Source organism: Lupinus angustifolius, chromosome LG20 (assembly GCF_001865875.1).
Source record: "Lupinus angustifolius cultivar Tanjil chromosome LG20, LupAngTanjil_v1.0, whole genome shotgun sequence".
In the NCBI taxonomy this organism is placed as follows: Eukaryota; Viridiplantae; Streptophyta; class Magnoliopsida; order Fabales; family Fabaceae; genus Lupinus; species Lupinus angustifolius.
Genome location: NC_032028.1, coordinates 4870926 through 4893990, shown reverse-complemented (window position 1 = coordinate 4893990; position 23065 = coordinate 4870926). Strand labels below are relative to the sequence as shown.

At 33.9% G+C, this 23065-nt stretch overlaps 2 protein-coding genes across 9 annotated transcripts; both read right to left on the bottom strand.

The window, feature by feature from the left end:
- LOC109336201 lies at positions 342-9722 on the bottom strand. Of its 5 annotated transcripts, none has more exons than XR_002106313.1 (21): positions 9497-9617; positions 8927-9059; positions 8387-8461; positions 8133-8248; positions 7812-7926; positions 7226-7354; positions 6992-7039; positions 6207-6409; positions 5897-6093; positions 5407-5690; positions 4093-4239; positions 3447-3854; positions 3195-3344; positions 2666-2750; positions 2278-2405; positions 1989-2180; positions 1775-1909; positions 1500-1637; positions 1034-1240; positions 584-761; positions 342-550 (listed from the first exon to the last, which is right to left on the bottom strand). XR_002106313.1 is itself a non-coding variant. In XM_019572653.1 (21 exons), exons 2-21 carry the CDS (start codon positions 9053-9055, stop codon positions 645-647), a joined length of 2958 nt encoding a protein of 985 aa, XP_019428198.1. In that variant the 5' UTR covers positions 9056-9059; positions 9497-9617; the 3' UTR covers positions 342-644. The 5 variants fall into 5 exon arrangements, 4 of the variants coding, with proteins under 4 accessions (XP_019428198.1, XP_019428196.1, XP_019428195.1 ...); XM_019572653.1 differs by having other exon boundaries at positions 342-761; positions 3447-3529; positions 3575-3854; XM_019572651.1 differs by lacking the exon at positions 9497-9617 and adding an exon at positions 9624-9722 and having other exon boundaries at positions 342-761.
- Positions 16570-22163, bottom strand: LOC109336806 (RNA polymerase II-associated protein 3). 4 transcript variants are annotated; one of them, XM_019573633.1, is made up of 12 exons: positions 22060-22163; positions 21867-21956; positions 20551-20694; positions 20273-20397; positions 19946-20067; positions 19775-19857; positions 19073-19219; positions 18854-18955; positions 18152-18334; positions 17901-17995; positions 17718-17815; positions 16570-16923 (listed from the first exon to the last, which is right to left on the bottom strand). In XM_019573633.1, the coding sequence occupies exons 1-12, from the start codon at positions 22060-22062 to the stop codon at positions 16820-16822; spliced, it is 1296 nt and encodes a 431-aa protein (XP_019429178.1). In that variant the 5' UTR covers positions 22063-22163; the 3' UTR covers positions 16570-16819. The 4 variants fall into 4 exon arrangements, with proteins under 4 accessions (XP_019429178.1, XP_019429179.1, XP_019429180.1 ...); XM_019573634.1 differs by having other exon boundaries at positions 20551-20691; XM_019573635.1 differs by lacking the exon at positions 22060-22163 and having other exon boundaries at positions 21863-21956.

Here is a 23065-nt window from a genome sequence, read left to right as displayed (position 1 = left end):
GAGAAACAAGAAAATGGAGGCTCCAAAGAAACTACAAATTTGGAAGAACCCTAAAGTTTTGACTCTTGTACCTAACTTCCCAGACCCTAGAGATATATGTTGAACTTTGAACTGTTTGAAACAAAAAATGAAAGGCCCTGCTATTTAAGTTAATAAAAAAGTTTTCACTCTTGCACCTAACTTTGAACTTGCCTTATCTTATGTATCACTACTTTTTTTGCATCAATTTTAATTCTTTTACTTCAAAGTCCACCATTCACATTGTACAATGTGGCAAATTTAGACCAGCCAATCCATATATAAGCAAATCTACACAACAGTTTAGTGCACACCAAAATGTGTTAATACAATTATACATCATATTTATGGAAGCGTGACTCCAAAACAAGAAGAGGGTTTCAAAATAATAAGCACTCTACCCCACTTAAACAGTTAACATTCCAAATGGCTCAAAGCTGTAAACAGTTTAGTTAAGAAATAGTAGTCCTACAATTTACCTAGCCCATTAAGTGGGAACAGGCACCTTAAAATGATATTCAAGTTTGTGAAGCAACTAATCCTAGAAAGTTGTGTCTGGATGAAAATTAGCACTAGAGCTATACATAGATTAACATAGCAGATGTATACATACAACTCATTTGATCTTAATACCTAGCAGCCTTAAGGAAATTGTCAAAGGGGCTAGCAGGAGGTAACTTCATGGCCAGCCACGGGTTCCTTGGCAATATGGCTACTTGGTCATTCCCACCATCACTTGTTTCCTACACATAAATAAGAAATGGAATGTCAGCACTACATTTGAGGGGTTGGATCAATAAGACCAAAAACTAATTGGAATGTGACAAATAAGTAGCACTTAGCATTTCACAAGCTTTTAATTTAGAATAGAAGTATTATGCCTCCTAAAAAATAAGTTGGGGAGGCTGTTATTTGGCTATTTGCTTGGCTTCATTCATCAGTTTCAATTGAAATAAGTGTGAAAGCATACTTAAGTGACAAGTATAATGGAAATGCTTATATATTTAAGACAAACCTTTTCTAGTTCTGAAGTCCTATTATCAGCAATTGCCAGAAATGGTTCATCGGCTGCTTGAATGTGACGATTCTCAAAGGCCAGCCAATTTGAAAGCTTTGTCCTTCCACATGTCCCAAGCGTTTCACACTGCCTAGCCATGGTGTTGTACGGAAGGGGTGAAGTAGAGACAGCCGTTCCTGCCACCTGACCAGCTACCTCTAGTGCCTAAAAAAGAGTAGATTTCATTGAATTAGGAACAATAATGATAAAAACAATGAAAGCCCAATGAAACGATTTTACAGAATTTCAAAATTTTCGCATTACTGTCCTTTGAATACTCAAATTACTTACATAGTTTCACCCAATATATTGATCCAGATGCATGATATTGATTCAGTACAAGTATAAAAAGGCTTTTAGTAGACAATTATGCTTTCTCTCATCATGCATACACACACACACAAGAGTGAGAGACAGAAAGTACCGATTCCATAAGTTGTCCAATGCTGATAACATGAGACACAGAAGGGGAAGCAGGAATTTTTGGGACAAATCGAGCAAGGTCAGAGACAGATGTTTCACTTATTGTGTCATCTTCAGCTACTGAACTTGAAGGAAAATCCTGCATCACCGGGACAAAATTTAATTGATCAACAGTTTTCTTTTAAATTGATCTCATGTCAGTGACACAAATTATATATACACTACAGGAACTGTTCTACTGGCACCAATCACCCATTCAGAAATAATATAACATACCCCGTCAAATGACAACGACTCCAAGGAATGATAAATCATTTGATTTTTATGAAGAATTGATTGTTGACCGAACACGTATTCTTCATCAGGTGTGAATGTCTCTGACAGTACTGTAGACACATCAACTGCATCCAGCTTAAGAAACAAAAACAGGAAAATCAGAAGTGAGATAGTAGCATTGTGGATAAAAGTATGATCCCGGAAAATGTATTACCTCAACAATGTTAGCTAAATCTTGAACCAAAACATCCTTTAGGGTCTTGTGACATTTGCATATTTTGTCCCGTAAATTAGATAATACTGACATGGCCAGCTGATTATCAGCAGCAGTACCATATTCTTTAACATCAACATGGGCCTTAGCATATACTTGATAATCATCACTGATACCCAAGAATGGATCAACCTGAAACCAGGTAGTTGTTAAATATATTCTGTTTATACTACCAACAGTAACAAACATGAAAGACTAGCAAAGTAACAAAATCAAGCCAGACACTCACTTCAGATATTGCTAATGATGTGAACACATCATTCAGACCATGAATCTGATATATTTTGCAGGCAAACATCAACATGCCCGCTGATAATACAAGGAGGGTCCTCTGACATGCTGGGGGCAACATTCCTGCTGCAACACGAGTACATCAATTTAATGTTTTTTTAAATTACGTAGTTCCTGAAGGTAATGTTTTTTTAAATTACGTAGTTCCTGAAGGGTCCTTTTGCGAGTTGGGTTTTTGGAGGGGGAAAAAGTGGAAGGGAAGGCTTGGGAGCCAATGAAATACACTTGTAATATAGCTCTGAAGCCTTCCCTTCCCATCCAAAACCCAACTCGTAAATGGACCCTAAAAAGTAAGAATCTACCATTAAGATACTCTATTGTCATACCATAACTTGGGTCACACAACATAGTCCAGAGAGACAGAGGAAGCTGGAAGAAGCGGATTACCAGGTTATCTCTATCTTTCAGTTTCTGCAACATTGAGTTTTAAAAAGATTTTAAGAATCATTTCAATGACTACAAAAATACATGACAAAAATGCAGCAATATCATGACTATATCAGTTTCTTGTAAAAAAGAAAACCCTAAATCCAAAATGAAACCCATTAGTCAACATGCATACAAAACTTGAAGACAAAATAATTAAAGATGATGAGGTCCACAAACTTCTGTAGGAACTCCATTGCTTTTGATAATTTTTTGATGAAGTCACTCTAGATTCCGTGCATACTAATTCGACTAAAATGCTGAGTTTCTGTTTTGAAGATTCAGTTTTATCGGAAACTGAAGCATACCAACATTCAATCTACATGCAAGATTTATCCGGAAGCAATACAGATGAACAAACTGGGATGCAAAAAATTATCAAGGCATTAAAGGAAATAAATCCAGTAGTGAATAAATAAAAATATTTACCTTTGTGCGCAAAAACATTAGTGTTATTATGAATGAGTGAGCTATAGCTTCCATATTTGAGGGTAAATTATCAGGAACAGTGGCTTGAATCCAAAAGGCAGAAAGCAACTGAGACATTTGATCTTCACTTAGCTTCATAACATATGGTTCCTGAGAGCCGGTCAACCACAAAAACTCGGTAAATAACAATTTCTTACCATGAATTATCACAAATATGAAAACCTATTTACAGAAACCAATTCAACCACTTACTGCATCGGTCAAACTTGGTGATCCAGTAGCCCTATCCATGATAGAGCCAAGTTTGTAAAAGTTTGGGGAATTCTTCAAGCCACTGCCTTGCTTCAAGTCTTCAGCCATAACATCCCTTCCTTTGCTACCATCAAGAACAATAGTCCCATGATTTTCTGTCTTGCTGTCATCTCTGCCTCTGCGGAGCTTTTCGAGTAAAGCTGCAATTGAAGCAGATGCAGAAGCAGTGTGAGAATGCCTCTTACTGCGTTGATCTAGGTATCCAGACCGCAGATAGGAAACTCCGTGTGCATGGAAGGAACTTGGACAAATAAGAACAGAAAATATAAGGTGTGCTCCAACACGAGCCTCCACGTCTGAATGTAACATGACTTTCAGGAGTTGCATTAGAAGGGCTTCAGGAAATCCCTAAATGGAAATATCAGAAATAATCAATGGATGCAACCAAGATAACACGATTAAGTATCCCAAACTCTTCAAACATTCAATTCCATATGAAAAAAGGTTAATCTGTGTTATGTTTAAGACTGACTTTCACAGTATATACCATCTTATTTGTTAAAAAATGCTACTATACATTCCAGCTTCAATTTAAGTTTACATCATTTACTATAAACAGTTTTAGATTATAACATACTCTTCTTACCTGTTGTGATTGTAAACGAGACAATGCTAAAGTGACAGCACGGGCAAGAATTATCAGTGAACCAATGGTAGCTCTAGCAACAACACCAGACGGCATATTGTCTAAGGTTATTGCCATCAAGTCAAAGAGTGGCTGGGCATCAACGATCTAGTCAACCAACAAAGAAAAATAAGTAGTTTAGTAGTCGAACAGAACGCGGTGATTTTGTGGATGAAAGAAGGCATGCATAATCCTACCCCCTTGGCAATTTCAAGTATGCAGTCCTCAATGGAATTTTGGAGCAAGATATTCAAGTTCAACTCTTGCTCTTCAACCAATTCATTGGAGGCTTGAAGGCTTTTCCTGAGATGCCTGCAAAGGTCACCAACGAAACCAATCTCTGCCAACCCTTTCCCTGATCTACTTTGCATAGCCAAAGATGTGGCGACTTGGACAACACTGGTCTTAAGTTGGGAGTCGTTCATAACATTTTTGTGATCTAGATGATGTATCACCGAAGCTATAATAAACCGCTGATTCCCTGTAGAAAAGAGGTCAAAAGAAAGAAAATATCATTATGGAACAAGATAAAAAATCTTAAGAAAAAAACTTCATATAGCATTACACATAGCTTGTTTAAAATCATACACTTCTCACATCCTTAAAAGCACAACCTGGAATATGTCAATTGCATCCACTGAATTATTTCGGAAAACTAATTGAGCCAGGAGTGGAATAGAACAACACCTGAGTTTTCCATGAAGTAGGTCATGCTGGATAACACCATCATTGCTAACCCTTTCTTAGGATCCCAATGTTGCCTGGAATCAAAGTAGACAAACATTGGATCCAGAACACGACGCATAGTTGTGCTTTCTTTTGCTAATTCAGCCACTCTTTGAACACATATCTGAGCCCATATTTCTGGTTTTTCAATTTCATCCCTATGATTAAAGAAGATCATGAAAGGAACCAAAAAGTGATTAAAAGCTATGTAAAAGACCACATTCAACAAATGGCCTGAAACTTTTTTCATAAGCTCTTGAATAACCAATACCTAGTCAAAAGGGTAGGATCCTTTATTTCTGGTCGTGGCTGGATGGTCAGGCAAGAAGAGCTAATTTCAGTACCAGCAATTGAATTAGCCCGGCCCTCACAGCGGACAACCTCATCCACCCAATTATGATGTGGTTCTGCCTCGAAATCAGCATCTTCACTATGTCTGCCTCGCTCATAGTTATCTAAAGTGGCATGACAACAAAGAAAAATAAGTAGTTTAGTAGTCGAACAGAACGCGGTGATTTTGTGGATGAAAGAAGGCATGCATAATCCTACCCCCTTGGCAATTTCAAGTATGCAGTCCTCAATGGAATTTTGGAGCAAGATATTCAAGTTCAACTCTTGCTCTTCAACCAATTCATTGGAGGCTTGAAGGCTTTTCCTGAGATGCCTGCAAAGGTCACCAACGAAACCAATCTCTGCCAACCCTTTCCCTGATCTACTTTGCATAGCCAAAGATGTGGCGACTTGGACAACACTGGTCTTAAGTTGGGAGTCGTTCATAACATTTTTGTGATCTAGATGATGTATCACCGAAGCTATAATAAACCGCTGATTCCCTGTAGAAAAGAGGTCAAAAGAAAGAAAATATCATTATGGAACAAGATAAAAAATCTTAAGAAAAAAACTTCATATAGCATTACACATAGCTTGTTTAAAATCATACACTTCTCACATCCTTAAAAGCACAACCTGGAATATGTCAATTGCATCCACTGAATTATTTCGGAAAACTAATTGAGCCAGGAGTGGAATAGAACAACACCTGAGTTTTCCATGAAGTAGGTCATGCTGGATAACACCATCATTGCTAACCCTTTCTTAGGATCCCAATGTTGCCTGGAATCAAAGTAGACAAACATTGGATCCAGAACACGACGCATAGTTGTGCTTTCTTTTGCTAATTCAGCCACTCTTTGAACACATATCTGAGCCCATATTTCTGGTTTTTCAATTTCATCCCTATGATTAAAGAAGATCATGAAAGGAACCAAAAAGTGATTAAAAGCTATGTAAAAGACCACATTCAACAAATGGCCTGAAACTTTTTTCATAAGCTCTTGAATAACCAATACCTAGTCAAAAGGGTAGGATCCTTTATTTCTGGTCGTGGCTGGATGGTCAGGCAAGAAGAGCTAATTTCAGTACCAGCAATTGAATTAGCCCGGCCCTCACAGCGGACAACCTCATCCACCCAATTATGATGTGGTTCTGCCTCGAAATCAGCATCTTCACTATGTCTGCCTCGCTCATAGTTATCTAAAGTGGCATGAACAATCTGCATTTTTAATGAACAAATTAGAAACTATACTTGACTGATATTAAAGATCAGGAATTCACGATGTAAATTCAATAAAATTTACTGATCAAATAAAATCATAGCATAATGTAGGTAGAATATTATTGGGTTTCACTCCTAATTACGTATTGGTACAAATTGGAAACCTTCAAGACAAGTTGGTTATTAGTGTAAAATGAGAGAAAAAACATCATCCAATGTGGGTACTGGGTACAGGTGATGTATTTACATAGAATCAAATAACTTGTACAATGTAGGAAAAATAGTGCATAAGACTAAAATACCCTTAAGCACACTAAACATGAGCTTAATACCCTAATCATAAAAATTAGAAATGAAATAAAGGGCATCATGGAACTTGGGATGATTTAAAGTCGGTGAGATTTCTTCCATCACAGGATTGTATTTCAGCACATGTTCACACTTAAACTCAATATTGGAGATATGCCAAGTCCATCAATGATGTTTTATTGTTAGTGAGATCTCTTTTATCCATTTACAAATGCACATTCAATAGAATCTTCATTAGAAGGCTACAAAGGTTTCATCTATATGACTAACCTCATCAAAATCGACAAAAATGTGTGAAAATTCTGTCATGAACCAAACCTGTCAAGAAAATAGGCAGTCAAACAAACAATGCATTTAGACCTTAAAGAGCTTGCAACAAAATCAAAAACTTATCACAGCCATGAAGTTGTACATGAAAATTAACATCGGAAAGCAATCAGACCTTGATTAACTGAAAAATACAACATCAGAAGTACAAAGGAAATCAAATGGAGCACTAATTACCATTGCTGAAAGGCATTGCAAGCTTGATGCCCTCATGCAACGCTTTTCATGTGTTTCACCATGCTCCTGTGCTAGCTCACATACTTTCTTCACCAACTTCTCAATGTTGTGAGTATAAGTGGAATCTACCTGTCCTTTCATCGTATCATTAGCATGAAAGTACATGACAAATTGACACCAGCTACTTTATATGATGCCATAAACAGATAAGTTCACTGAAGATAATACCCAAAGCAGGGTCTATAATAATCAAACACTTGCTTTAGACTATTATCAGTTCACTAAAATGCACCCTCAATACAAGTTGTATACAACAAGATCATACCAACTTTTCATGTTTCCAAGTAGAAATACGATTTCAATACTTCATGGATACGTATCGGTGAAATATCGGAGAGTATTGGTATCGACCTATCTGATAGATATCGCCATATTGGATACAAATACAGGAAGAAAATTGGACTATTGGTGCATCATAGGATATATAACTACGTAAATATAGATTTAATAGAATTATAGCCATGCACAAATAACATAAGCAAACAGCCCAAAAGTATTTTAGGCTTTTTTGTATTGCCTTATTCACCTGACAATAGATAAACCGTGTTAAAGTTTGGCAACCAAGCGTCCGAACCGAGTCATCCTTAGAATAGCATAAGAGTTCCCAAATTACATTAAGCACAGCAACAGCAAAGTATGCTCTGCAATGTGGAAGTGACAAATGAAAAACATACAAGAATTACAAAAAATATATGGTTGTGATCCATATCATAATAGATTAAAGGAAGCTATAATGGCTTTATTATAGAATGGAAGGCATACACAACATGTCATTAGTTTGATACCAGTGCACCACCAATAGAATGTGAAAATATAAGCTAATTTAACTTAACCATGACAAACTTACAGCTGCAGCTTACAAATGGAAAGCAACTTGTTGAAGGATTCTGTTATGATCCTCACAAGTTTAATGTGCTCAGATCTAAGTTCTTTGTAGCACCTTTCTTCAAGAATTTTTGCTATCTATCAGGAAAAAAACAGATATCATGAACCTCGGCAATTGATTCAGCTTTAGGCATATGATTTTTTTCTTTTCACTTTCAAACATGTACTAGTTACTAAAAATTTACTAATAAATGGGTGAAATAAAAGAACAAATACCTTTGGTATCCGGAAAGGATTTCTTGCAGCATATTCACACAATTTGACAATCTTCCTTTCATTTGGAAGCTCATCCTGAGAGGTACTATAAAATATGAATACAAGGGTTCTAACTTGCACAAATGAAAAAGTGAAAAAATATGGCCATATAATCAAGCACATTGATTCATCATCAAGCAGCAATGGCTATTGCTTTATTAGAATCAAAAACTTTCTTTAAGCTGAAAACAACAATACAGGTCTTTTTGGCGCACTAAACTTAATAAACCCACAGTAAAGCACAAAGGTAACATAAAGATTCAATTTTTAACTTCACAAAAGGGAAAGTAACTTTCTCATAGCAATGAGAGCATAATGGCATTATTAACGAACAACACCAACCATATACAGCAATCGCCGCAAATAATATGTTTGTTAAGAGATCACATTGGTGGAAGAAAAAAAAGGCATTAGCAAAAGTAACTACAATGGTGGCAAAAACAAGAGCTAGATAAGGTTTTCTATTCCAATTTTCATGAAAAAGGGAGTGAGATAAGATACTTTGGGGAAGATATCAGCAATAAGTTTTCTGTAACGCTTGACCGGTTGGCGTGAACTTGATCTCAAAGCAGGACAACAAACACACATGTTTCCACATGCTGGGAAGATCTTCCTGGAGATGATACCCATTTACCTGCATTTCCCAAAAAATATAGAAAAAATGAAGCCAATTTTAGAAAGTTAAAGAAAAAAACCCAAGCTAAAATATTCAACCACAATCTGAAATAACACAACCAACAATACTAATATCCTTGTTCGGTTTCCACAAAAAAAATACCAAAACCAGTGATAAAATGCATTTAAGCCAGACACTTAGAGTTAGAAATATGTACAGTTCTCAATGTGAAAAACACAAGAAAAAACAGCTACCTGGAAAGAAAACAGTATAGAGAAATGACCACAGATTATAAAGATTAAAACTTTGTAAATAAACATCAACTGGGACAAATTTTTGATACTGATAATGATAACAAGTTACAGAGAACAAGGTTTTTGAGGATTCTACAGTAAAGTTGAAACAAGTAACAACCAAGAAAAGCAAAACGGAGAAAAGATATATAACTACAGTACCTAGCTTTGTGAAAGAAGATCTGGTAGTGGAAGGTGAAACCTTATAAGCTTATACACAGTAAAAGAGAAACAATGGCAACAAGAGAAGCAAAAGGCAATAGCATATGACAGAAAAAGAAGAACGAACCTTAAACTGAAATGGGCGCGTGGGTTAAGACATGTACTAAGATCACGTGACTGTGTCAGTAAGGAAACCAAATTCATTTACCTTTTTTTCTTTTTTATTTATTTCTTTTGCTGTAAAAAAGTCACACTCCGTCCTCTGCTATATTTCAAAGTTCAAACTATGGTGTCAGAACTTTGGAACAGTAAAAAAATTGAAAATTTGACTATGTATTTTTTCAAAATTCGAATGATAAACTTTCTCTGCACGCATATGGAAATTGACGTTGCAAATATTATATTGTTTTTCCAGTGGAAGTGTTGGTGAAACGTGAAAGTGAAATTCCCACTTCCAAAGATTGAAACTTGTTTATGTTTGGTTAGTGATTTAGTACCAAAGATCTTAATGTCTCAAATCTTGTATTATAATCTGTCTTTTTTTATTATTATCAATAATATACCTCACCTTTTTTTGTACGGACTGAGTGGTTCTCAATTCACAAAAATTAGATTCTAATATCATTATGGAGATCTCTATATCAACATTTTGTTGATATATTAGTTCAACTTTTATTATTATTTTAAGGTAATGTATGAGATAAGATATTAGTATCTAGAACTTTCACACCTCTACTTGCCCCTTCCACGTTAATAAGGATGAAGATCATTTATTCTAAATGGTGTCTTATTTTATATCCCAAATTAATTAGAGTGTTTCATTTTATTACTTTTTGTTTTTAAAATTTTTATTTTATCTACGTGATAATATATGATTGGTTTGGGATAGAAAATGAGGCGCCGTTGAAAAGAGGTGATTTCACCTGTTACTAAGTAACAAAGTTAAATTTAAACCGAGTTTCTCATGTCTTTTAGTTGTTGTTTTTTTGTTAACTCAGTCTTACTAGAGTAAGTTAATCTAGATAATAATGAATAAAAATGTTTTGAATGGAAAGGGTAATAAAAGAAATATTATTTTTAAAGTGAGAATAAATAATAAGACAAACAAAATTATAAAAAGTATTATTATCTTTATAAAAACATATGAAATCTCAACTAAAGATCGAGCAATGAAGTATTGTTATGTTTATCATGAATATTTAAGAAGATATATAGCTAGGAATTGGCAACGGGGGGTCGGGGTTGGGTTTGCACATACCCAAACCTGAAATTCAAAACTTGAACCCGAATCCGAACCCAAACTCAACGAAGTTGAAAATAAAAATACCATCCCCGAACCCGGAAAAAAACCCGAAATGATAAAGTATTAAGGAAAATATGATAATATTTTCGTGTAATTTTACTCTAATATTTCTATTTTCTCTTGTATTATTTTATTTCTTTTATGTTTGAAGATCTAATAGTATATAAAGTATCATTAGAAATTTAAAATAATTAGCAAATGATAGAAATTTCAATTTTAAATTGAATTACCTTACTTCGGGGCGGGTTCGGGTTAGAGTCTTTGCTATACCAAACCCAAACCCGAACCCGAACTCGAAATTTAAACTCGGGTAAAACCTGAACTCGAATTCAATCACATCGAGTTTTCCCCGTTAAATTCGGGTTCGGTTCGGACGGGTATCCACGGGTTCGGTTTTTATTGTCATCCCTATATATAGCAATATTAAAAGAGACCTTTAAATTAAGTAAATAAAATTATTTAATGAGTTAAAATTTGAATATATCTTAAAGTATGGGAAAAAACTCATAGGTCATCCAACCTTTCTCAAAAGAAAAAAATAGTATCTTTTAAGATAATATTTATATTCCACAAACAATATTCTAGGATATTTATTAACATTTCTCATTAATAAAATATTTCATATATCAATAATAAATAAGAATTTAAATAAAAATATATAATTTATGCAAATATAAGCATACATATCATATTAAAAAATTTTAACACCTAAATGTTAATTCTAGTATTAGAGATGACAGTTAAGGGTGAGATTATTGATATTTATGAATGTTATTTACATTCATCATTAGCTATCAAAATTTTATGATTGGTTAGTAGAAACTATTAATATGTGATTTTTTTATTATCAAAGTTATTTTTTCACCATTTGAATAAGAAACTAATATATGATTGTCCCTCTCAATAAATGTTACTTTCAAGAATCAAATTTTTGACATTTTATTCATCTAAAATCTAGTATGGTTTTACACCACTATAATATAATATATAAGTTATGAGTCATTTAATTAAAAGAGAGATATAAATGCCAATGCCAGCCAATAGATCATTGAGGACATAGATATAAGTGCACATGCCTTGTATAATTTTCTGCTCACATGGCCGAAAATGTTGGGGACTTGGCGTGTGGACAATTTGATTTCAATGCATTCATAAAAATATAGTTTAGCAGAAAAAGTGTCAAACAAGAGGGGTTAACTTGATTATGAAATTAGAAATTATGCCAATACTGTTATAATAGTGTATATTATTGAAACTTGGCATGAGAAACCCACCAAGCTCTTGTTTGAATTATTGGAAACTGAGGAAAACGGTGATGCTTCACAAGCTTAACAGATAGATTTGTTATCCTCAAAGCATGTTCTTAAGCATATCTTAAACTAATTATAATGAAGTAAAAATAAATAAAATGATAAATGGTTAATTTTTTTAATTGATATGACATATTATGATAAATCGTGACAAACTTTAAGACATATTTTGAGATGACAGATGGATGTCCAACACACTAATTCATTCCTTGCTACCTCATAATGTTTTTTTGAATGATTCATATTTTTTAATTCTTATTCTTATTTCTAAAACAAATCCTCAATCAGGTACATGGTTGTTGATTCCCTGGCCTTGAATGGAATATCTATTGCAAACAAAATGTAGCATGTGATTGTCGGAAACTAAATCAAGCTAATTGTTGTACTCCAAACTTCAAACTTCTATGTTGGTCGAAGTCTCATCAAATCAAGAATTTCCATGGATAAATGAATAGTTTGCTTCCTTTATGCTGAAATACTCCATATTATATGTTTATAACAAAAAAATAACGTTGGAAATGTAATCATACTTATCTTTGTTGTAGAATTTATTAGTAAAGCATTGCATGCATACGTGGCCTTTTAGAATAGGACCTTCATATTAGGAGAGAATACCGGTTATTATAGTAATACACGTTTTAAAATAAATAATACAACTATATTTAGATGGAACAACTCTTTAGAAATTGGGGAGCCTAGTCTCTAGAGATTTGTATACAACTGATAAAACAATATATGAACCTAAAACCTTAATATATTAAGTTTATTGATTCATAAGGCAATTAAATTATTTTTTATTAATCAATGTGATTATTAAATGCCAAATTGTTAAGAAAATTTATATGTTTTTGGGCACTTAGCGTGTATTTATGCTATCATTATATACAATTCCGAATAACTTAGCTAATCTTGTATTATTTAGGAAATTACTTGCGTTTTGTTGTTTGCAGGTTTAAGAATAATAAACAAATGGGAAGAAAAGAGAAGAATGAGTTTATGAACATCACAAGCCTCATCCAAGCGAGGAAATGGTCGCTCAAGCCATAATTCAGGAGAAAATCACCAGAAAATACTTATACCCCTTGCCCAAGCGAGAGACTGTCGCTCAGGCGCCAATCGAATGTCAAAAACCTGATAGCTACCGTTTCTCCCTCGCCCAAGCGAGGAAAGGACCTTTGGCATGAAAATAGAGAGAAACACAAGGAGATTAGGATAGAAATCGTGGAAATGATTCTACTTTGCATTTTTCCTGTATAATTTCATGATTCGAGCATTGTAATATCGAGAAGGAGTGATTAGATCTTGTTGTGAGTTTCAAAATGTAATCTTCTAACCTTTGTACTCCTAGATTCGATTTCATTGTAATTGTTATTTGATTTTGGGAAGTTCAACTCATTCTTAATGCATGAATTTACTTTGCTACTAATTTCTTGTTTTTAGGTTCAAGTTTAATTGGGAAGTTGGACTTGACACCGAACCTGTATCATATTCCTTCATACGTTATTGCTCTAGGAATGGACGATGATGCATGAATTGCTTTTACATGGAACTTAATGTTAGTTAATTGGTCAAATATCCAGGGAATTGGTATTTGAGTGATTATCTAAGGATTTTACACTCAAGGGATTGTTGTGAATGACTTGAATGATATGTGCATCTGAATCAGTAACTTCACAAGTTAATTGGAATTGAATCCATGGATATCATTGGGAAAGAATGATGCATTTCGTTCCCAATTTATTTTTAATTCTTTTTCATTCAATTTATGATTTTTCATAACCTAATACAAAACTTTATAAAAACATCATTGTAAATATATATTCAATTTATTCTTGTAGGAACTAGTGTAAATCTAGTATGCTTTTACTATTTGGATATCCCAACATTTTATCAGATTTTACTATTTAGATGATATGATGCGTTTATCGTTCCATAAATATCTAATAATGACACTTGGATAAATTCACCCATACCAACAATTTTTATCTTAAGTTTAAATAATACTAATATTAACAACTTACCCTCAAGCACAAACCTTCAAATATTTGATGATGTAAATGAGAGTTCAATCCAGTTATAATATTTGACACATAGACTATATAAATAGATTCACAAATAAGTATTATTTTAATAGTCGGGTCAATCGATCCATCAACCCTTATAAATAATGAGTAATGGAATATATAAGAACCCAATAAACATACATAATATCATATTACCTATAAATTATTCATAACTCCATCATCATATTCACACTTATACACAATTCTCAGCACCAATCAAATACTCAGTTCCCTCAGTTATTTGTCAAGTTCGAAATAGTCAATTATAATTTATACAGCCCTATGCTCAAGTGTAAGTTCCAAGCCTGAGACACGTGGTTAATTAGGTAGGACAACACTTGAATAATATGCTCATAAATCATAGTCACCAATAATGAGCTTGCTTGTTTTTTATACCAAGAGAACAACCTCTATCATCCTCAAGCTATATCACTCTTCATTAGTAATTGTCGAAGACCTATGATGTAAGAGTCGATTTTGACAATGAAATAAATGTTGGTTTAAATAGTTTGATTTATTTTAGCACGAAAGTAACCTACCTACTCATATAGAATGAATGATTTAGTAAGTTCATTAATGATAGTTGATAATGGAGGTGGTTGTTACAACTTACAAGTCTTCTCGTGTATTGCTAGTAAAAAGAATGAGTATCTTCATATATTAACTAGATAAAAATGTTGAAGTACAAGAGAAAGTACTTGAACAGTTGAACATCATAACCAGTTTTGATCCAAATATCCTCATATTGAATTATTGACTACTTAGAAGTTAGAACATGGGTTCGACTTGTGTTTAGCATCTTATCCTAAATGTTCACATATGAAATGATGTACAAATAAATATTGCATGAATGATTTGAATGTATATATTAGAGAATCAATAATATATGAAATAATACATGCATCATGGAAATAAATCATTTGCATAAGATTGTTCTCAATAATTACCAAGAACAACTAAAATCTAGTTAAAAGATAAATTTATATTAGTAGATAGGCTACTACATTCAAATTCACTAATGATTTTGGACAAAAGAAATGTTATCACTTCTTACAAAATTGAATAAGTAAATATAAACAAAAGTAGAAAATGAGGACGTGATTGGTTGGGTCAGAGTAAATCCAATAAACTTGACCATATACAAGTCTAATTAAGACGGGACTGAACCAAACAAGAAATGTTTGGATACTCTTTATTTGATAGAATAGAGTGAGTTAAGAAAAAAAAAGAGTGAGAGAAAAGTTAATGAGAAGTAGAAAATTAATCATCATTTATTGTAGGGATGACAAAAAAATCCAACCTATGAAAATACTCGCAATGAGTACCCACAATAATAGCTTATGGGCGGTAACGAGTTTTGTGATACCCGCCCCGTGGGTACCTGCACATTTATATATTTAATTTTTAGTTAAATTTTTATATATATTTATTATTATTTTAAGATCATATACTTTATTATTATTTCATAATAAATTACACATATTTGACTATAATCATAAATTGGTCATATAAATATCATATTATTCATGTAACAATTATTTTTACATATTGATTATTACAAATTATATAAATATATAATTAAAATTAAAAACTCGTTGGGTATCCTGCAAATACCCGCTACCTGCACGACTACAAAGAGTAAAAAAATATTTTTGTCTCACAAAAATTCATTATTTCCACAACCCTTCTCATATTTTTATCTCTTCTCACTATATTCTCTTTGCATTAGCATCTAACTTACCCCTAATTGAAACACTTAGATTATAATCTACCATTCTTATGCGCAAGTTATAATATACTTGAGGCGAAATTGTCTTGTTTTTTAGCTTAAGTCTCATACCTTTTATATATATATTGATCCTTTAGGTTAAAAATATTAATAAAATTGACATTTCCGTTTAATTTTTCTAGAAATTCTATCAAATTAATATATTTTTTACTCACTTCTTTCTCGGTTGAGTTGCCCATTTTTCTAAGAGTTCGTTTGGTTTACATTTTGGTAAAACTATCTACAAAAAAACTGTTAAAAGGAATTGATTTGAAGTTAAAATAACCATTTTTTTGTAAAGTAGTTTGGAAGTTTTTCTTTTAGTCTGTGAAGTCTCTAAGTAGTACCATATAAGTCCTTACATGAGAGTTGTAGCATGTGGAAAAAGATGGCGAAAAATCCTTATGGATGAAAACCAAACAGGGTTTAACACTCCCCACGTGGTCCATGAAGACTTCAATGATGATTGATCATGACTCTTTGACTACAATAAATGACATCCAACCGGACATGAAAGTTTTATCACTTAACACTTCATCGATTGGTTGCATTGGACATGACTTTTTCAACTTTGTACCCCATAATAACGACCAAACAACAAGAAGCTTAAACTATCTCAATAAAATGTGGAAAACAAAGCCACTTGTGATATGCCTCTTGCCAAAAGTTAAAAGTTAATTTTAATCTACTTGAGTTCTGCCCAAGGCACTTTTAAAACTTGTTTTTAGCCCTACCATTAGGCATTAGCAATTGCTTAAGATGGATAGAGTCAACAATGACCAAATAATTTAACAGCATAATAATTTACAAGTGAAAATGGGTGCCTAAAAGACAATATTCATCAAGGGTAAAAGCATATTAAAGCATGCAAGTAAAGATTCATTGTCCAAGGCTGAATTTTGATCGGAGGTTGTCCAGAATCTCTGCATACTCAATTGGGATTGCCTCACTACAGAACACTTCATCCCAGATCTTGCGTAAGACTGCACAAAATGTGGCCGATTCAGACCAATTAGACTAACAACCATGCATGCCATACTAACAAAAGAGAAAGTAATAACTTCTTGAGCTTAAATAAAAAATTAACAATGTGCTAGAAGATACACCTGAAGGTCATTGTTTTAGATATCAAAAAGGAAACTGTCTCGCGGACTAAGATTTAATGAAGCAACACATTTTGCATCTCCATCCTTATCTAGGTTTGGTTAATTTGGTAAACATAGGGCTAGACTAGACTCCAATCTAGTTAACCATCAAACTCACCTGACTAGACTCCCGTCTAACTGACTCAGTTACCACTAGGATCCACTAACCAACTTCAATCTACAAACTCTTGATATTAACAAACCCCCTCTTCCCTGCTTGATTTAGGGATTTCAAAAGAACTTTTTGGCCAAAAGAAAGAACTGGAAAACATTTATGCAAACAGGAAGGAAATGTATAAAATACATCAACAACCAAGCCATATTCCTACTAGGTGGAGTCAACTATATGGAACGAACGGCGTCATAATGCTATGTCATAATCATGTCCATTGACAAAGCATTGATCTCTAAATTTTTACTGTGGGTTTTTCTTGGCCCCCCTTCGGCTCTAGAAATTAGACTAACCTCCATTTGATCTACTCTCCTTGGGGCTTCTAATGGTTTCCCACACATGTCCATACATAAGATTCTTTATGTGTTAAGTTAAGAAAAAATAAATTTTCAAGAGATTTCAGACAGAGTGGCAACAGAAACAATCAGAATTTTACTATTTTAAAAATAAAAAAACATACCATCCTTATCTGTTGAAGAAAGACACATTACAATCATGTCGAATCTCGGTACCTTAGCCAAATGCTCCAAATAACTGACACCCAAACCCACGTCTTCGCTGCAAAAAGAGAAAGGGTTCTATCATGTGGGAAGCTCAAACAAAAGTCAAAACAATAGATAATGCTTTGCTTATGATTACTTACATAAAAAAGGATGCAACACACTTGATGATGTCAATCAGCAGGGCAGAAGATAAGGCATTTCTGAATATTTTTGGTAATTCATGAGGAGATATGGCCTAACATGCAGAAAGAAAAACAGATTACTGCGACAAAAAAACAGAACATCTAACACCAGAAATTCAATAAAATGGGGAACATCTTGCTCTTGTCAATTGCTATATGCTCGAAACTAACAATATAATCAAATCACATTTAAACATCAAAATGGATACCTTCAACAAACGAGTCTGCAGAGCACGATCACCTGAAAAACTTCTCCAAGAGGCCTCAAACTGATAAGCTGTAGTTGGTGGTGTGATATTCTTTGAAGCTTCAGCCATGGCTCGAGAAGCAGCACGAGAAGCAAGCTCTTGAATAGAAGCTTTAATTTCCGGCTTACTAATTTTCTGATTTCTCTGTTAATATATGTGAGGACAAAACAATGTAAAAATGAATATAAACTGCTGTTGGAAAAGGAAAGCTTATCAACATCAAAACATCTATACTCTCCTTCAAAATTATATAAAATACTTGCAAAAAAATGTAGTATGGGTAAAATGAAAAGCTCATAAACCATAAATATCATTCTATTCCTACCATTGAGTACAAAAAAAAAAGCAGTAAAAACAAATACACCGCAAAGCTCCAAAGGAATGTAATGTCGATAATTTGAATTAGAATAAGAACTTGGAAGGACATCAAAAAGATATTCCTATTTGAGAGCAACAACAAAAGCCTTATAAATCAAGGAAAAATATATAATTAATGCTTCTATGCAGAATTAGAATATGGACTGGAACTAGGTTACTTGACCCAATACGTGGGAGCCTCATGCACTGGGTTGTCCTTTTTTAACTAGGTTACTCGACATATAAGTGGAAGATTTGAAGATAAACCTTAACATGCTCTACACTGTTGCTTGCACTAGAACCTACCTTAGAACTATCTCCTTCTTGACCTTGATTTAAGTTACTGGCTTTTGTATCCTTGCTATCTACCTCCTCCATTAAGAGTGACGCTTTAGCAGAGTCATTACCCTGTCAACATATTCAAACTTTAGACTACAAAATATCATATAAGAAAAAACCAAACAAAGTACTCTTCAATCAGGTTCAATCCATAAACATAATGGTATATCATTAAAGGTGATTTACCTTTGTATGAGGATAAACTTCAGTTGGCCCTATCTTTTGAGTACCATGTGAAATGGTCCCTCCATTAACGTTTGGCTCTGACTTTCCCACCTTTTTACTTTCCTGTACAGTGCTTCTCAGAGCTCCAGATGCTATTTGAACAATTCCCTGGACAATAAGCATGATGGTGCTTTAAAAAATATAAACCACTGCAATATAGAAGAAACTAAGACAGTAAACAATACAATTTCTAAATATGTACTAACCAGAAGTGATTAAGACTCTGGAACAGTGGAACTGGCCAAATGAACCTTTAACCAAAACTATAAAAAGCAAGTGGCTAATTTCTCTGAGTGTGTACCCTTATTGCTTGTTTATTTATTCTTCAGAAACCAAATATGGTGTCACAGTTTTACTTTATACGATATTTCTCAGAAGTATTGTTAACATTATAGATCACTTATTCTGTCTTGATTCTACTTAAATTCTAGAACCTTACTTTAAGGCACCAGGCCAATGATTTGTTGTTACATTTTCCAAATTAGCAACTACAATCGGTATTCCGAGGTTTGAGCCTAAAATTTCCATGCAACCCTACAAACAACTCTTTACTGCATTGTTTGTGGTCTACACTACATAGCCATGAAAATGTCAAACATGTAACTAAAAAAGAAAAGTTATGTAGTAGTCATGTGATCATAATGGTAAAACTGGTGTGCTTACCTTCTCATACAAAGACTTGGCATCAGCATACTGTTTCTTGATTTCTTGATTGTCAGGTTCCAACCTCAAGGCAAACTCAGCATCTGCAATTTATGCAGACCAGATAGTAAACAAATTCAAATATCTTCATATTTAGCTAATGGACAAGTGTATGGCCTGGATATAACATACCGTCCATGGATCCTTTAATTTTCCCAAGCTCTTTTCTAGCTGTTGCTCGGCGTGAGTATGCTTTTATGTAACGATCATCAAGGTTTAAGGCCTCTGTACAGTCATCCTCAGCCTTCTGGAACCTACCGACACAAATAAGAGAGGAAAAAAACAGATCGCCTTCAGGAAAATAAATGCACTTTAAGAGCACCATTGGGTGAGAGACCAACTAACACCTGATTATTTTTTTACTAAAAATATCATTATTGACGGAACACACTATTTGTGAATAATATGGTCAGTAAGCTACACTTCTTTAAAGACAAAATGTAGGTTTGCTAACATTACCTTTTGAGCTTGATATAGGCCATTGCCCTATTTGCATATGCTAGAGCCGTAGGTGACAAGGCAATGCTTCTTGAATAGCAGTCGATGGCTTCCTTAAACTTCTTCTGCTTGAAAAACTCGTTACCCTATAAAACATGGACGGATTATAGTATTAGCATCATACAAGAAACCAACTCTAAAATCAATCACTAAAAGACCTGAGAATTTTAAACTCTTTCATGATCACCCCCTTAAGACAAAAAAAAATACAAAAAAGTAACAATATCAATGGCTCCTACCAGATCTTTCTCTGACACAGCATCGGAAAAATCTTCATGAGCAAAACTGCGCATATGAAGATCGTTATTTCTCGAGAGACCATACGATTCTCCTGAATAACTTCCTGCCCGATCAAAAGAAATTGTATCTCCTCCAGATGACTTCTGCACACACAGTTATCCAGTATTTCGAGAAGATCAACCCTTAGTGCGTTGTCGTCAGAATATCATATCATAGATAACAAGTGCATTAATTCATCCATACATAAACAGGCATATGCATATGCACTACACAGTACTCACAATATGCAAAAATAAGGGGTCCTTTTATCGGTCATGGCACCTCGCATGTGCAAAGGAAGCAGACAGAGAAAAACTTAGGAAATCAAATACGCTTCCAAGTTCCAACATTCCAAAAACAGAGAATATAGCATAAACTCATTGATCCATATGAATGAACAGTGGATCTTTATCAGCCCGGTTCTTTGAGTTGATCCTTCTGGCACTGAAATGCTTATTATTTCTTTTATGAAGTCTTAATTGTTACAAAAAAATCCAAACAGTATTTTTCATAGTGTTCAACTTCCATTTTACTATATGTGAGAAACAAACCGTAATACACTTAAGAACATCCTTAGAGAGGGAGTTCCCAAACACTAACAAAGCTGTATCACCAAAGACAACCAGTTGAAAAGTGGATGAAACATCCAAACAAACTAAAATCCCTAGTATTAGATGTAGATGCTATTTTTGAATTCCAATTGTCCAACCTCAACAGTAAAAATCATCATAAAATAAAGGGGAAGCACTTTCATGTTTGGGTCATGTGAAAATCCAACCTAAAGTTTAATAATGTGCAAATCTAACCCTGAAGTTTAACACTCATATTTGCATATTATTAAACTTTAGTGTTGGATTTGCACTTGACCCAAACATTAGCGGCATAGAGGGCTTTTTTCACTAAAATAAAAGATAAAAATTCAGACTGTGATAGTCAACACAGCAGTATGGACGTGTGTTGCGACAAGGTTACAAGTTCAAAGCCTCGAAAAAGTCTCTGTGTTTGAGGGCTAAGTCTGTGTACATTTATCCTACCGATACCCATCAGGTGGGAGCCTCGTGCAAACATGGACGGAGCCCCTTATTTAGAAATCAGTCTGTGTAGTGTAACATATTAGAGGCTGAATTCAACAGTCATATGAGTGTTATTGAAATGTAGAACACAGAGTACAGAATTAATACACTACGAACAGCTTGTGTTGCTTGTGGTTGTTAGTAAAATTTGGTGATAGCATGGAAGTAACAAAAATTGAAGAGAGTGAGATAAAATTACCAACATTTTCCTTATGAGTCTGGTTCATTTGTGATGTTTTGCCCTTACGAGAAACTTCCCAATCCTGTAAGTCGCTTAAAAGTCCCTGGAAATTCTGGAAACAAAGAAAAAACGACGATTAATTAGAAAAAACGATCACAAAAAAATGATCAATTGAATTCGCAGCTCTAATGCATATGGGGAATCGATTGTAGTACCATGCTGTATGGAAACTCTCGAGTCAGTAGAACACACCAACAAGAACGATCAACTGACTAGGCAGAGAAAAAAGGAATTATCTTTGAAGAAGTTTCGCGAATTGTGATTTATATATGGGCCACCCGTTAACCCATCATTCTAACTGATTGCGATTGAAATCGGTAGTGGGCTTTTCTTTGCTTAGGGCCTGGCCCGGATTTAAAAGAAAGAAAGCAAAACGAAGAGTAGAAAATGTTACGTTTAACTCATTTTTAAATGAGATGACAGTGCAAGGATTTTATATATTGTGTTCATATAAATGAATGATGATAAAATATATTAATTAAATTTTTATATTGATAGTTTATAACATTTTTTTAATTCAAGTAGTTCTTTTTTAGAGTAAATTACATTGACATCCCCTAAGTTTTAGTGAAATTATACAAATCACTCATCATTTAAACAAAAAATGTGATAAATGCAATTAACTAAACAAAACATGATATATTGTATAGGTGGGTAATCAGTGTAATGAAAATATAAAAATTAGGGGAGGTTTGTGCATGTGTAAAAAAGTGATTGGTAGTTTGTATAATTTCACTAAAACTAATATGGTGTCAGTGTAATTTACTCTTCTTTTTATGTCACCACCTGCACTATTGTCTCAAAATTGTTTAAATACTTGTTGGCTACTCCTTTAATTGCTAATTGATTTTGAGATGTAACCTTCACATACTTTTAGAGTTGGAATTCAACTTCTTTCCGGTTGTTATGAGCCAAAAGATACTCTTTAATTATGGGTCAAAGACAATATTTGGTTTGGTCCGGCAAACTTACGTGGAGGACATGGAACCTTAACACATTATGAGTCAATCCGGTAAATCCCCATATGACTCGTCTTCTTTGATGCTTAGATACAAAAATTAATATAGCTTATAAATAAAACAGATATTGAGAGGAGAATCGTATGCTTTGTTCTTTTATTAATCAGACGTACTTTGCGAATAATGCACAAATTAAATAATA